Source organism: Dreissena polymorpha, chromosome 3 (genome assembly GCF_020536995.1).
Source record: "Dreissena polymorpha isolate Duluth1 chromosome 3, UMN_Dpol_1.0, whole genome shotgun sequence".
In the NCBI taxonomy this organism is placed as follows: domain Eukaryota; kingdom Metazoa; phylum Mollusca; class Bivalvia; order Myida; family Dreissenidae; genus Dreissena; species Dreissena polymorpha.
In genome coordinates this window covers 85623250-85639119 of record NC_068357.1, presented here as the reverse complement: position 1 = coordinate 85639119, position 15870 = coordinate 85623250, and the positions used below count along the sequence as shown (strand labels likewise).

General features: G+C 37.4%; 1 protein-coding gene across 1 annotated transcript in view; it reads right to left on the bottom strand.

The window, feature by feature from the left end:
• The window catches only part of LOC127872376 (targeting protein for Xklp2 homolog), a 46356-nt gene that overhangs the window by 17673 nt on the left and 12813 nt on the right, over window positions 1-15870 (bottom strand). The window contains exons 7-10 of the mRNA XM_052415708.1: window positions 10906-10968; window positions 8922-9191; window positions 7344-7641; window positions 6832-7012 (exon numbers count right to left, since the gene is read on the bottom strand). Coding sequence (XP_052271668.1) covers window positions 6832-7012; window positions 7344-7641; window positions 8922-9191; window positions 10906-10968 — 812 coding nt within the window. The remainder of the gene's footprint in view (window positions 1-6831; window positions 7013-7343; window positions 7642-8921; window positions 9192-10905; window positions 10969-15870) is intronic.

Below are 15870 nucleotides of genomic sequence, written 5' to 3'. Positions count from 1 at the left end.
ATTTCAAAGATATTTTTGTAGCATTTTTCTGTGCTGGGCTCAAATGTTGAGCTTGCTTCCGGGAACTGCATTTACATTTACATGGAGTACTTCAGTCTGACCCACTGCTAGAAAGCCTAAATTTTCCCATGTTCCTGTTGAAAAAAAAAGAATAAATTTAATAAAAGAGAAACAGAAAATGATTAAAAAAGCATGGTGATATCGGATGCTAATGCCTGCTTACAGTCAATATTTATTGTTTGGGCCATACTAGGAGTCTATATCAACATATATACCGCCATGTGTTGGAAATATTTCAATGATCTCTTTCATATCAAAATATGGACAGACAGACAGACGAACATAGATAGGTTACTGAAATATTACTGGAGTCTGAGCAACTGACAATACAACAAAACAAGAGTTGTAAATTGATCATAAATTGTAAAATTGCAGGAATTTGCTAATTGCCCCTAAGGACACCCATCACTCAATTAAACTTCAAATCCATCAGAACTGGTCAAAAGTTATCCATTTAATTTTGTTATAATTTCATTCAGAAAACATATATTGATTTACATCATATTTTTAACATATGTTGTCTGTACCTGTGCAATAACTTCTGCACTATAAAATTTTACCTGCCATGCCTAAGAAAAATTTGACATGAAACTCATTCAAAACGCCATTTTCCCGATTCTCCACTAAGCAAAAACAAGTAAACCTGCCATAAAGTATGTTGGGATTTTGTTACCTAGGATAAAGATTTCATCGATCATGTACTGCTTGTTCAACAATGGCACGTGTGCGAATAAAACTAAACCACTTTCGATTTGTGGCCGCCGCTATTTACCGGAAAAACATTTGGACTCCATCGGAACCGGTGAAACGTCGGAACAGGGCAACGGACTGTAATAACTATGCTCTCAAATACCCAGTAAAAAAATGAATTTCCATAGAACCTTTATACAGTTTTGATGGAATTATCCTTGCACAAGTAACAAGGATTGAAACTCTAACAGAAAAACGTTCTTCTGTAGAGATAACTAAAAGTTATTAATGGCCAGACATGTAGTGGCACATGTTTGGATCAGTAAAAATATGTCTCTCTGAGATATGATATTTGACCTGTGAAGAAGTTTCCTGAAAATAATTGTACAGGAGACTTAAAAAGTCGTAGAACCATAATCCCATGGTTCATTAAGTATATTTCATGAAATTATGGCAAAAACTCAGTTATTGCAAAAGCTCACCATGAAGGCAAGATATTCCAGTTTATGTCAATGGACGAATGTATAACAATCGCACACCCTGCTGGATCGATTTCTGTGAACTGCATTATTGACGTTGTTCAGCATACCGGTATACACTGCGATATACGATCGCATAACGCTAATAACTAGCGTTTGATGATAAACAACATTCTTTGATATACTATGTACACCATGCAACTCGTCTGCAACTTCACTGCCGCGCATGCGCAATTACATTATTGAACCCAACGGAAAAATAATTCGAAAGAAAGAACTGCACGACAAAACGTCCAACAGGGCGTTGAGACGAACTGGTATGAGAAAGACGATAGAGAAAATTTGTTGTCCTTGCAAAGAACGAATAAGTTTCTGATTTCCAGTTACAAGGAGTGATAATATGATCACCTCCGTGTCTGTAAGTAAACCACGACCGATGTGTGATAGTTGAAACCATCACAAAGGAATCGTGAAAATGTGTTGTAAATGAAAAACAGCTAAAAAGAATTTTCGCTTTTCAAGATGTAGATGTGCAGGTGATATTTGTTAGGATACCACATAATTGAGAAAATCAAGATACGTTGTTCTATGTGATCGTCCATAACCTTCTCTGCTCACATCTGTATAAGATGTAAGGAAGGTTGTGGTAGAATAAACTATATTCTTGCCAAGATAATCTTCTAGTCTAGACACCACTGAATAGTGGTAAATAATGACAAAAAGATGGAAATCTGTGTCATTAAATAATCCCGAGATTAATACAATTATCTTATAAATAAAGCTGAAACGGACGTAAGAAAAGACGTCTCAGCAGAAGGACCGGTGACCGGACCAGTTAATACCGACCGGTGACCGGAACCATTTGTCAAGGATGGGTGGGCAAAGAAACCACGGCAAGCCGAACTTTCCCACTCCAAACACACTTGAAAATTGGTAGAATAGGACAGTGTTTAACACTTATAAGTTTATGACCTATCTACAGAATATAGCCTCTTCTTGAACCAATAACAGGCGCCTTTAAAATCCTGGATAATACAGGTCGCGAAGTCATCGATTTGCGAAGTACGGAAATATGATTGATAGTGGTACCTCCGGAATCGGAGGTGTGATGGCAGAAAAAGGTGAAAACCCTAGGGGTAACCTTAAGCGGGTCCACGCTTGCCGGTAGAATGCATGGAAGTCTTAAATTCTGACTTGATTAATCCATTTACTTCAAGACTTCTTACCGGGACGAATTCCGAAAGGAATACGACCAGTTATAGGAAGACGGCCTGTTATGGCCAGAAGTGTAATAGAAGAATAACTTTAAGATGAGGTCCCTCCAGATCCTAGGATCTAAGATCTGAGTTCAATAGGTCCTAAGCCATCTACAAGACTGTAGCCGCTATGCGGTCAATCTGATAGGCAATCCTATGTATCAGAACTCTTGTTGATTCCAGTAGCTTGAAAATATGCACTGCCGTAGGAGCAATAGAAAAGCAGAAGTCGATACAAATGTCGTCTTGCTAATCCTGCTAGCGTCATTAATGTGTCCCAACTGTTCCGTGACACTGACTGCAAAGTCTGTAGCCGACAGGTAAAGGCCGTTAAAACAATTCATCCTTCGGGTCTCGAACATAAATTAATAGAGGTCAAATAGTAATGTTCGACCTAAATGCTAGTCTCCGAGTTCACTTCAGCCGATCTATCTGCAAGACCAGTAGTCTGCATGTAGCCGGTTGAGATAGAAGTACAAATAACAGATATAGCATGATTTGGTAACCGTCGCCAGTAGAACATCAGTATTGAAAAACACAAAAAGTCATGTAGATTGTTGAATCCATAAAATATAGTATTCAATACAATCATAGCCAGGGGTATACAACTATGTAATGTAGACAATACCCGTGATACTAAAAATTGACCGATGAAAACACAGTGGAATACCGGTAATTGGTAAGTGGTGACCGAACCGGACCGGTCAATGACCGGTAACTGTAGCCCGGTGAACGGACCAGTCATAATATGACCGGTGACGTTACCAGTTAAAGACCGAAAAATGGTGGAATCCATATGGTCTGTTATCAATGTCAAGCACTGCTCGGAAAAGAAGATCATGCCAAAAAATCCAATCCGATGGCGATGAGACATCACTTATTCTGACCGGTGATCAGTGATCGGTGATATGACCGATGAATGGTGACCGATGTCCGGTGATCGGGACCGGTATAATATAACTGCGTCAGAATGGAAATATCTGGTGCAGAAGAATGACCATCCACGAAGTCATCTGATAATGTTAACCGGAAAACAACGGTAGATTATCAGTATTAATAGGCATAGGTGTCCTTGTAGTCGTAGTGGAGAAAAGAACAGCTTATCCCGAAGCCTGAATGTTAAACGAACAAGTGTTCGTATACAAATACGGCTCGGTGACTGCAACATGTGTGGATGCCATAAGAAGAACCATCACACGTGGAATGGAGACATGATATTCCTAAAGGAATAAAATGGAGAACGTCGATATGACCAGTAGGTTCATTAACGCCTACGTGAGAAGTGGCGACATCCATATAACTTCGATGCCGAAATATTGTTCGGCTACGCTGGAAATATTGTCTTCTACAATATTGTCTCCGTGAGCATTGACATGATCGCTTACGAGCGTATCAACGCCGAGAACTGCTCAATGAAGGAGAGGTATGTTCGATAACTATCCAGTGGTGCTCAATGCAGTCCGCTGATGTCTACGTGAAGGTTGACGATGTACTCGTTTCCTGCGATGTCGAGATCTGGATCGGCCGAGATGTGGATCGGCTGCGATGAGACCGAGATCTTCTAGAATAACGTCTCCGTGAGTGACGACGTGATCGCTTACGAGAGCCGCGACGATGAGAACTGCTTGACGAAGAAGAGCGTGTCCGATGTCTAATCCTTGATGAAGATGATGTATTCAACGATGAATAGGAGAATAATTCAATGAAGAAGACCGAGTTCTTCTTCTTGACCGGTGACTGGTGTTATCGGTGGCAGGCCTAACTGATGACTGTTGACCGGAGCGGTGATCAATGACCGGACCGGTGACATGACTGGTGACCGGACCGGTGACATGACCGGACCGGTGATCAATGACCGGACCGGTGACATGACCGGCCGGTCAGACGTCGATCAATGGTCCGTGATCAACGTCCCCGGTGACGTACCGGTCATATCATGACCAGTGTTGTCACCGGATAATGACCGTATGGCGGATGCCAAATGGTCCGGCATTGGTCGATGTCCTTAACCAATGCCATTGGGCAAAGACCGGCTGACGGGTGTCGCCATATGGTCTGATGTTGACCGACTGTCTAAGAGACTTAGCATAGTACGGTCGCGATCGTGCCCGATACACGGTGACTGATACTGCAATTATCATCCATGATCTGCGAAGTCACCGGGTATTTATCCACTCTTGTTTCTGCGACCATCATGTAGTCGAATATATGAAAAACAAGGGCAAAGCATATTCAACCATAAACTGGTCACAGACCAGATTATCATACGGCACATAAAATCATTATTTGACCATAATGAAAATTATAATAATACTGCCGTAGATCATAAATTAAACAAAAGTTTAATTCAAAACAGATGAAAAATAAAATGACGATCAATTAGATTGTCATACGGAACGTTAACATCATTATTGCACACAATGGCAAATGATAAACAATCTGTCAATAGAAGAACACGCTTTGCACGATCTCGTAACACATTAGAAGAACATGCTTTGCACGTTCTAGCAATGTATTAGAAGAGCACGTTTTGCACGTGGTCGTTCGCGCCTAAAAAACACCCAGCATGGTAGAAATAAACCATTGTTCGATAAAAACAAGCATGGCTTACCTTTTACAAATGAAACAAAATCCATTAAATCCACACAAATTAATCCGAATGAGACATAAAAAGATAAATAACACAATTTATCTATTCAAAACCCCAATCAACCAAGTGAAAAACAATATTTAAATTCAGAGCCGTAAAAGACACGTATACACCTGGTTGATCCGGAAAGAATATTGAGGGTTGGTTACCGATTTTTGGCTAGGTTGCATTGCACTATGTTTAACCTGGCCTGTATTACGGTATTGAGGTGGCGGATTCCCAGTTAAAATTCCGGATGAGTTATTTTCCCTTGGAAAGTATAAGCATACGATAACAGGTCAGTATTTATGACATTAAAACGACTGTCCGAAAAAAAAAATGTACGTGTTTTGCACATGTGCATATCGTTTGACTGCAGAAAATGAAAACCAATTACTCATTAAATACGTAATCAATATATAATTTGGTTAACATATTGCTTTACAATATGCTTTAGCACTACTTTATTTTGCTAATCGACACTTAAAATATTTCAAGATGGCGGACATTTGACTTAAGATTTTTGGAAACTAGCGAAGATCTTTCGTCAATTGCAGTTTATGCCCGTACCATCTGCTAACAAATTGGAAATAAATAAATAAAATACCGGGGAAAATCGGTACCGAACGAACATTTTCAAAATGCCAAATTCGTTCTCATATGATCGCGCATGCGAAAGAATTTTCGTGAATTGATTAATTGTAGGTATTTCCAAACTGTCTTTTCAGATTTTTGCTATCGCCAGAGCCGAGATTTAACCGCATTGGCGATCAGGCGATGGATTTATTTTGCAGACTGCTTATTTTCAAATGCGTATAATCAAACGTGTTATCCGAAAAATTCAGGATTTTATTATTCACGGAAAGTTACGAAAAATTCTAGCAACAAATAAATATTTCTCGTGTATTTCGTGTACAGATGAAAATCATGCTAAAATAAGACTTTATGTACAATGTCACGTAATTCTTCCTCAGGGAAAGCGTGGACTCAAATATTTGATTGCTGAATAAAAACTTCGTAACGCAGAGGTCGTATTGTATACAGCTTCATGTGGGGTCGGCGTGTATTCGGCTGCCTGAACGCTGATTGGCTGATGCGCTTACCAAGAAGACTTTGATTGACAGCTGGAAAAATCAATATTGGCCACTCGCTGAGAAATTCATTGAAAACAGTAGCTCTTGGGCGGAGTTAACGGTCTGAATAACCCGATTTACTGTTGACATTTGTACGTGTTGTGTATTAGAAAATAGCGTACATGCAGATTATTGGACGTCCAAGGGACTTCCACCATTTATATAATGGACGTACGACTGCTGTTTTCAGGCGTAATTTACGCCTGGACGTCCACTAACGGAAGGGCTGATCTATGGGACCATTTTTTAACAGTTACTTCAACTCTTTAGTGCAGAAAAACTTTAACACAAGTTAATCATAAACTCTGGGACACTTAAGTTTTTTTAAAGCTGAATCTTCTCTCTTAACCCTTTCCCACTCAGAAGCAAAGTTAAAATGTGGAAACAGCATAAAATCAGAACAGGCTGCGAGAAACTGGCTGTCTGTTCAGATTTTATGCGGTTTGCAGCCGTTTGCTGCTTATCAGTATCTAAGGGTTGGAAATGAAGCCTTTAAAACTTGAATTTAGTAAGTAAAGTCTGTAATTAATGCGTAAAAATACATATCTGAGTGGTAAAGGGTTAAAAGAGATATGGTCGCGTACCTTTGGGCCGTGACCTGAACCTATCCGGTGTTTTGGTGAAGGCGGCCAGTTTTTCAGCCATGGTCTCGTACTTCTCTGCCTGCTTCTCATCAAGGTCAGGCAGTTTACGTTTACGCTGCTGGCCAGACGAAAGCTTGAAGGGCTCGGGAATAGTGGGGCCTGCCTTCATAGGACCGGGGGCCTGGAAATGCATGCGTGGGTTTGAAAAAACAGCACTTTCCATCTACATTTACCATAAGCCTCTCAAATAAGCATTTTGATGCTTTTGTGGTCCATTAAACAATCAAACCATGCTTGTATCAGTTAACTTGTTGGTTGTTGTTTTTATTAATTCAATTTCATCAGTTAATAAAGTCTCCTGTCTCTTAGAATTCGTGCACAATTTGCAGTACATACTCCTGGATTAATCTTCGAAGGCCAGCCAGCTGAACAGTTTCTCCCACTATTAATTAACATGTGTATCTTTTTTGGACGAATTCGAAAAAACATTCCATGCCAACAATCCCACCTACCTGCTTGCCCGTATCAGATCGTAGACAGCTGGCAAAATCCTTCACTTCCTCCACAGTGGGTGGGGGGTGTGGTGCCTTGATTCTGGCGTCCGTCTCAAACTTGAACTCCTCTGGCTTTGTCATATGTTTAGGGGCCACTGGAGCCGTGGGTCCCTTCCCAGCCAGTGCAATCTTGCATGATTCCTCTGCAATTTTTCGTTTCCGCGCCAGCTCCTTGCGATAGAAGGCGACTTTTTCTAGTTCTCGCTCCTCAGCCGGCTTGATCTGTGATGCCGCAGCACTCTTCATGGGCTTTCTTCTGGAAGATCAGATCAGAAGAGGTTTATGTAACACTACATAAAATATCTTATTCTAGAGTGAAAAAGCAAGGTGCTGTACTTATTTTGTGTCCACCTTCTGTTCCTCTAGATTGGTCAAAAACCAAAATTATAAACATCTGTTTAATTTTTTTAACACATTCTAGCAAATATTCAATGGCAAATGTGTAAATTACATGTATATGCCATGTAACATTCATCACAAGTGTTTCACAAAGAAATTTAATCTATTTATTAAATCATTTATTTCACCATAATGGTTCAGCTGTCAACCCTTCCCTCTTGAGCAAAGTACAAAGCTTATGATACAATACCCATATGATCGTTATAAGCCCAATAACATGGGTCAATTTTGAATCAGGCCTGCTCAGTTGTTCTGTTTCATATAGGGCTGGGAATGTTACTTTTGCCTCAAGTAATATTGTAAGAATTCTTCCCAAAATTGCTTTTTATTCGAAGACTGATATATATAATATCTAGTAAAAATAATGTAACGTAATCAACCTATTACTTAATCTTTAAGAAACAGTTTTACACTTTAAAATAATAACAGTATTTGTTGACCAAAAATAAGAATGGTTTTACTGTTTCTTAACAACTCAACAAAATCTTTCCTATTTAATTATATTAAAGGCCTTTTTTCAGGATTAATTTAATTTAATAAAGATTTCCATTAGCTTATTTCAATTCAGTCATTGTCATCTGGATAAATACTTATTGTGATTTGGATTAATATATTTACTGAATTGACTAGATACCTGCCTTCAGAAGGTTAAAATGAAATGTAATTGTGTTGGTTTTTATAAACAAACATTTAGAATTAGGCAATCTTACACAGGCATATATCGCCCCATTGTTGCAAAAAATTACTGTTTGCCTTTTAATTTCAATTTCACATGGTACAATTATGCACCCAGGGGGTGTTATATAAACAAGAAATGTGTCTGTCAGAAACACTATGTCCCCTTCTGTGCCGCTTTGATTTTTTTTTGTTGTTGACCCTTGACCTTTCACCACTCAAAATGTGCAGGTCCATGAGATACACATGCAGGCCAAATATGAAGTTGCTATCTTCAATATTGCAAAAGTTATGGCAAAATGTTAAAGTTGGAGCAAACAAACCAACAGACTGGGCAAATACAATATGTCCCCCACTATAGTGACGGGGGACATAAAAAATACCCCCTCCAAAAATATAAGCATACCTCCCTCCCAGAAGCCCAGAGGTAGGCAATTGCAAGTAACAAGCAAGAGCACCTACTTCATGAAGGAAGGCGTGGATGGTATGGTCATGCCGCCCGCTTTGCCCTTCTCGCTGTCCGGTTTCTTGGCAGCACTGCCAGACCCCTCCCTCCTGTCCCCTGAGAGCCCACGGGTGTGCCTGATCTGTGGCCCGGAGCCAGAGTCTGTGGACTGGTTGTGACCGGACCGGTTGAAGGAGCTGCTTCGCTGTACCCCGCTTGACTTGACCCCTGTGACCCCTGACCTGCGTTGTTCCACCTCCGTCCTAGGCTTCTTTACTGATGCTGACCTGAAAAGAGATTGATAACAATTATTTCATAAATTATAATTTGTGGTTAACCCTTGCCCACTCGGCTACACATTTTGACCTGATTGTGGTCTATTAAAAAAAATAATCAATTAAAGGGACCTTTTCACAGATTTTGACATTATGAAATGTGTCATTGAAAGCTTTAAATTGATAAATGTGAACATTTGAACTAAAAAGCTTCAGTATTAAACAAGAATAAAATTAAAGAAAGAAAACAAGAGACGTGTTTGTCAGAAACACAATGCCCCCCTCTGCAAATGTTATGACCAATGTTTAAGTTTTCGGACGGACAGACAGTCTGACTGATGGACGGACAGACGGACAGTTCAAAAACTATATGCCACCTTTCGGGGACATAAAAAGTAATTCCCAACTAGACTTGAACCACTGATCCTTGGATTAAAGGTGCCTTTTCACAGATTTTGGCATTTTTTAACTTATTCATTAAATGCTTTATATCGATAAATGTAAACATTGGATCGTAAAAGCTCCAGTAAAAAATCAAGAATAAAATTTAAAAAAGAAAAAGAACATTGCCCGGACCAGGTTTCGAACCAGTGACCCCTGGAGTCCTGCCAGAGTCCTGAAGTAAAAACGCTTTAGCCTACTGAGCTATTCCGCCGAGTACACTTACTTGACGTATTTTATACGTTATATAAGCAATCTTCGTAGTTTCACAGAATTTAACGACAAAAACAGAACTCTCCAAATTATTCAATCGTTTCGCGTTGCAACGCTTTATAATTTTTAGGTACAAATATCATAACTAAAACGAAAATTTGCGAATCTGAAACAACTTTTTTCAATTTTGTCAATTTACCAAAGCGTGAAAAGATCCCTTTAAAAGTCTAGCACTAAGACTGCTCTGCCGTCTGCACTGATAGAAACCATAATCTATTTTATACTTCATATAAGCATTCCTCATAATGTAAAAATACATAATGATAACAACAGAACTCTCCAAATTTTTTATCATTTTGCGTTTGTTATGCTTTATAATTTTCAGGGTTTTTATTCTTCAAAGGATGCATATGATGGACATTTGACAGAATAGTATATGTTCAGTATTACTGTTCCCACGCAAATATCATAGCTACAACAAAATTTATAAAATCTGAAACTATTTTTTAAATTTCTTTAATGTACCAAAACATAAAAAGGTCCCTTTAAAAACCTTTATTGCTAGATTCAAGTCTTAAAGGCTTCATTTTCAACCTTGAGATAGTGATGCTCTGCAAACAGCATAAATTTTTATAAAACCTGAACAGGCTGCAAGTCACTTGCAAGTTGTTCTGGTTTAATGCTGTTAGCATAAAACTATTTTCACTTTACTTCTGAGTAAGAGGTTCAAAAGTGGAAACTCATTTGCAGGAGTTTTTATTAGGCTTGCGGAAGGGGATTCAGTTTTACTTACGGAAAAAATTAGCGTGTAAAATCTTAACTTGGGAAAGCTTTTAAATAATATAATTGAAGTTACCAAGGGTGATTTTTATATTGGGGGCAAAGGTCATTGATTGAAAACATAAGTTCCAGTTCCATAAATGACAAGTTAATTAACATGTTTATAACTAGAACACATGTATTCATAAACTCATTCATTGAGCAATTTTATTTCATAGTTTAAGAATACATACTAGTCAAAGATAATAGGACATTTGCCATTCAGTGTTTAGAAACAGTAACAACGGCAAACCTGTCCAGGGATCTGTGCTGGCGTTTCGAAGCAGGCTTGGGTTCATTCTCTGAAGGTTGTGAACTGAAATGTGACAGTAATCTGTATAAAGCAATGAGCCTAGCTATTGAAAAACTGCGCTTAATACATGTGCAAACAGTGTCATCCCATAAAAGCTTGTGAAGTCTGCACGGGCTTTGAAGCCATATATTTGACCTTTGACCTTGAAGGATGATCTTGACCTTGACCTTTCACCACTTAAAACGTGCAGCTCCATGAGATACACATGCATGCCAAATATCAAGTTGCTATCTTCAATATTGCAAAAGTTATTGCAAAACTTTAACCTTGACTTTAACCAAGGTTAAAGTTTTGGGACAGAATGACAGACAGACAGGCCAAAAACAATATACCCCCGATCATTTGATCCGGGGGCATAAAAAACTAGTGCACAGGCCAATATGGGGCAACACTACGCACATGCATTAAACCAGTGTTCGCAAAATCTTAAAAAATTTGACAGTCATTCGGATTGAGTGAAATATTTGTACGCCTGAATCAGTTTCTGTCAGTCCAACTAAACTATAACAGAAAAACAACAAAAGAGAGTAGCTTTAAGATGTTTTATTGTTATGTTTAAATATATCTTTATTTTGCCCTCTTATTATGTAACTAATATTATTATTACATAAAATAATTGTAACATCATCACATACACATTCAACAACTTAGGGAAAGATCTAGGATCCAAAAAGGTAAAGGTGAAGGATAAAAACAGGGTCCAAATTTGTACCAGACAATGACATTTTTTTCATAATTTGCTTTATCCAGACCAGGTTATCCATATTAAAGTCAAAGGAATGTTATTAAGGGTTTTTAGCACAGGAGTTTTAATTGTTATTAAACATTAGGAGAACAAGCAAATTCGTTGAATTGATATCCCCCGCAAATATGCTTCTGCACACAAAAGTTGTCTGAACGGATGGACAACGCCCTTTGACCTCAATGTGTGACCTTGACCTTAGCCCCTAGGATTATGGCAATTTTAGTTAAATTTAATAATTTGACCTTGAGAGTCAAGGTCATTCAAAGGTCAAGGTAAAATTCAACTTGCCAGGTACAGTACCCTCATGATAGCATGAAAGTATTTGAAGTTTGAAAGCAATAGCCTTGATACTTTAGAAGTAAAGTGGATCTAAACACAAAATTTAATCATATATTCAAAGTTACCAAGTCAAAAAAAGGGCCATTATTCTGTCAAAATGACAGCCAGAGTTATGCAACTTGTCCTGTTCAGTCCTCTTATGATAGATTGCGAGTGTTCCAAGTATGAAAGCAATATCTATGATACTTTAGGAGTAAAGTGGACCAAAACACAAAACTTAACCAAATTTTCTAAGTATAAAAAGGTCACATAATTCTGTCAAAATGCCAGTCAGAGTTATCTTACTTTGCCTGCACAGTCCCCTTATGATAGTAAGTAAGTGTTGCAAGTATGAAGCAATAGCTTTGATACTTAAGGAATAAAATGGACCTAAACACAAAACTTAACAAAATTTTCAATTTTCTAAGTATAAAAAGGGCACATAATTCTGTCAAAATGCATGCCAGAGTTATCTAACTTTGCCTTCCCATTTCCCGTATGATAGTAAGTAAATGTACCAAGTTTAAATGCAATAGCTTTGATACTATATGAGAAAAGTGGATCTAAACACAAAATTTAATCATATATTCAAAGTTACCAAGTCAAAAAAAGGGCCATTATTCTGTCAAAATGACAACCAGAGTTATGCAACTTGTCCTGTTCAGTCCTCTTATGATAGATTGCGAGTGTTCCAAGTATGAAAGCAATATCTATGATACTTTAGGAGTAAAGTGGACCAAAACACAAAACTTAACCAAATTTTCTAAGTATAAAAAGGGCACATAATTCTGTCAAAATGCCAGTCAGAGTTATCTAACTTTGCCTGCACAGTCCCCTTATGATAGTTAGTAAGTGTTGCAAGTATGAAGCAATAGCTTTGATACTTAAGGAATAAAATGGACCTAAACACAAAACTTAACAAAATTTTCAATTTTCTAAGTATAAAAAGGGCACATAATTCTGTCAAAATGCATGCTAGAGTTATCTAACTTTGCCTTCCCATTTCCCGTATGATAGTTAGTAAATGTACCAAGTTTAAATGCAATAGCTTTGATACTATATGAGAAAAGTGGACCTAAACACAATACTTAGCAGACCTCGATGCCGACACCAAGGTGATGACAAAAGCTCATACAATTTTTTCTTCAAAAAAAAAGATGAGCTAAAAATGTCAATTTAGACACAAATTAATGTTTTTTTGTTGACCATCCCAATGTGACAGAAGGGGGAACCAACAAGAGCTGTCAGAAGACAACGCGCTCGACTATTCGAGTGCTTGACAGTACAACGTAAGCCATCATGGAAAGGGGGGGGGGGGGGGTGGTATAATGTGGCTGTGTGATCATTTAAGGTTCATGTAGAGGCTTCATTTTGAAAAATGTGGGACCCAAAGCATTGAACTCAAATTTGACTAAAGGAAGAGTGCCACATTGAAAATGTATACATATATTCTTTAAAGGATGTTTTCCTTCAAACTGCTACCAATCTTGTACATCAACGTATCATACCATCCACAAAATCAATCAAAATAAAAAGCGATTTTAACACTAAAATATACATTATTTTCAAAAATCTAAATCATGTTTATTTAACGTATTTCGGTGGAAAAGTATAGCACTAGTGAATAATATCTACATTGACGAGGGCAAGTTACGCTTAAATAGTAAAAAAAGTTTACATATCTAGAAATATCAAAACTCGAACACATGTCATTTCATCACCATGGGGGCAGCCAATTGTAAATTAATAAAATAGAAAGAAACATGCTAAAAACTCACTCATCGCCTAATTGACATTCCAAACGGTTGACGATGACAAATGCATTGGATTGTAATCTTTCCGTTGATGTTTGCAAACTGCACAATCAGACCTCATAAACACTCAAAAAAATAACTATGTAAAAAGCATTTCACCAATGTTTACAATTGTTGTCGAATCACTTTACTTATATTATTGCGCATAAAATAGTACGCTTACAGACTGACAGAAAAATCGATACGTAACACCGTTAAATTCATCACGGTATACTATTCTATTGATAATATATAATAACACATCGCTTTAACAATCTAAAAGGAGAAATAATTCTTTTAAGTTTTAAGCAAAGTTTTTAATAACGAAAGTGAAAACAACGGAAGTTATGTGGATATTCTGTGAGATGCACTTCGGCTCCAGAAAAACAATACAAATAAACTAAAAAAGACATGTGGGGGACAGTTTTCAGCTGGAAAATATTTGAAATAGGGTAAGTGATGATATCTCTACGTGGTCATTTCTGTTATTGAGTGGGATCTCTTGCAGATTAATGTTAATAGTTGTTTTACTAGTTGCCACCCAACTGTCAAAATAAGTTTGTGTTTTCTCAGGTATGTGTATACACATACCCGGTTTTCTCACCACTGCACGTGGTTTCGACCGATTTGTTTTGCACGTTTTTCTACGGAGCACAGCGAGGGCCACGCTTTCAAAATGGGTAGAAGGAATCGAAATATAAAATCAATCGGTTAGCCAATTTCTTTATATTCCTTTACAATTTTATATGTCGTCTGCAATCTATTTCAATTTGAGATGGTTTAAATTTGCAATTTGGTTGAGAGGTAAATAACAAAATTGTTAAGCCTTTGAAATAGAATTGTGACTCTTATTATCCACCATACCTGGATTTTTAAAAAGGAGTTACGTTTTAGTTATTTTTAGAACTTTGTTTGGAAAATTTATCCAAAAAAGGCAGTTGAATAAAAACTCATTTGTTTTATGACAATAATTTTCTGTGAAATGTTGCTAACTTGACCTTGTATATGTATATAGCTTTGTATTTATTCAACTTAAGGTAGTGCATATCCTTCCTAACTTTAGATTGAGATTTTGTAAATTAGTGTAAAAATGTATTGGTTTTAAACCAAAATATGAATAAAGCACACAAATATTGAATGTCAAAAACGTGTTTATGTTATTCTATCCGTCTTTAGCTTTAAAATGATATATAGTTTGACCATATTGTACCACATTGAGTGAAGAAAAACCAAAGCGAAGTTTTAATAAATTTTATCCTCCCCATGAACCTTAATAGATGATCTTTCAAAAATAAGAAGAAAAAAAAATTGTGTGTGTGTGTGTGGGGGGGGGGGGGGGGGTATAATGTGGGTGTGTGATCATTTCAAAAATAAGAAAAATATTTTTTTTGGGGGGGGGGGGGGGCGTGGGGGATGATTTGGGTAGAGTGCATTGTGGTATGTAAGGTAAGTGTTTTTTTGTCAAACTTTAACATAGATTTATCAATAATATGCATATTCTAAGTATAAAAGGAGCCATACTTCTGTCAAAATGCTTGATACAGTTGTCCGCTCTTTCTTATAGGTTGGGGTCATGTTGGTAAACAAGTATGCAAAATATGAAAGCAATATGTCAAGGGACACAGGAAATATTTGGGGTAGTACGCAAACTTCAACATAGATTTATCAATAATATGCATATTCTAAGTATAAAAGGGGCAATAATTATGTCAAAATGCTTGATACAGTTGTCTGCTATTGTTTATAGGTTGGGGTCATGATTTTTTAACAAGTATGCAAAATATGAAAGCAATATGTCAAGGGACACAGGAAATATTTGGGGTAGTACGCAAACTTTAACATAGATTTGTCAATAATATGCATATTCTAAGTATAAAAGCGGCCATAATTCTGTAAAAATGCTTGATACAGTTGTCTGCTCTTGTTTATAGGTTGGGGTCATGATGGTAAACAAGTATGCAAAATATGAAAGCAATATGTTAAAGGACATTGAAAATATTTTATAAATATGGGGAAGTACGCAAACTTTAACATTTGCACGCAAACAGA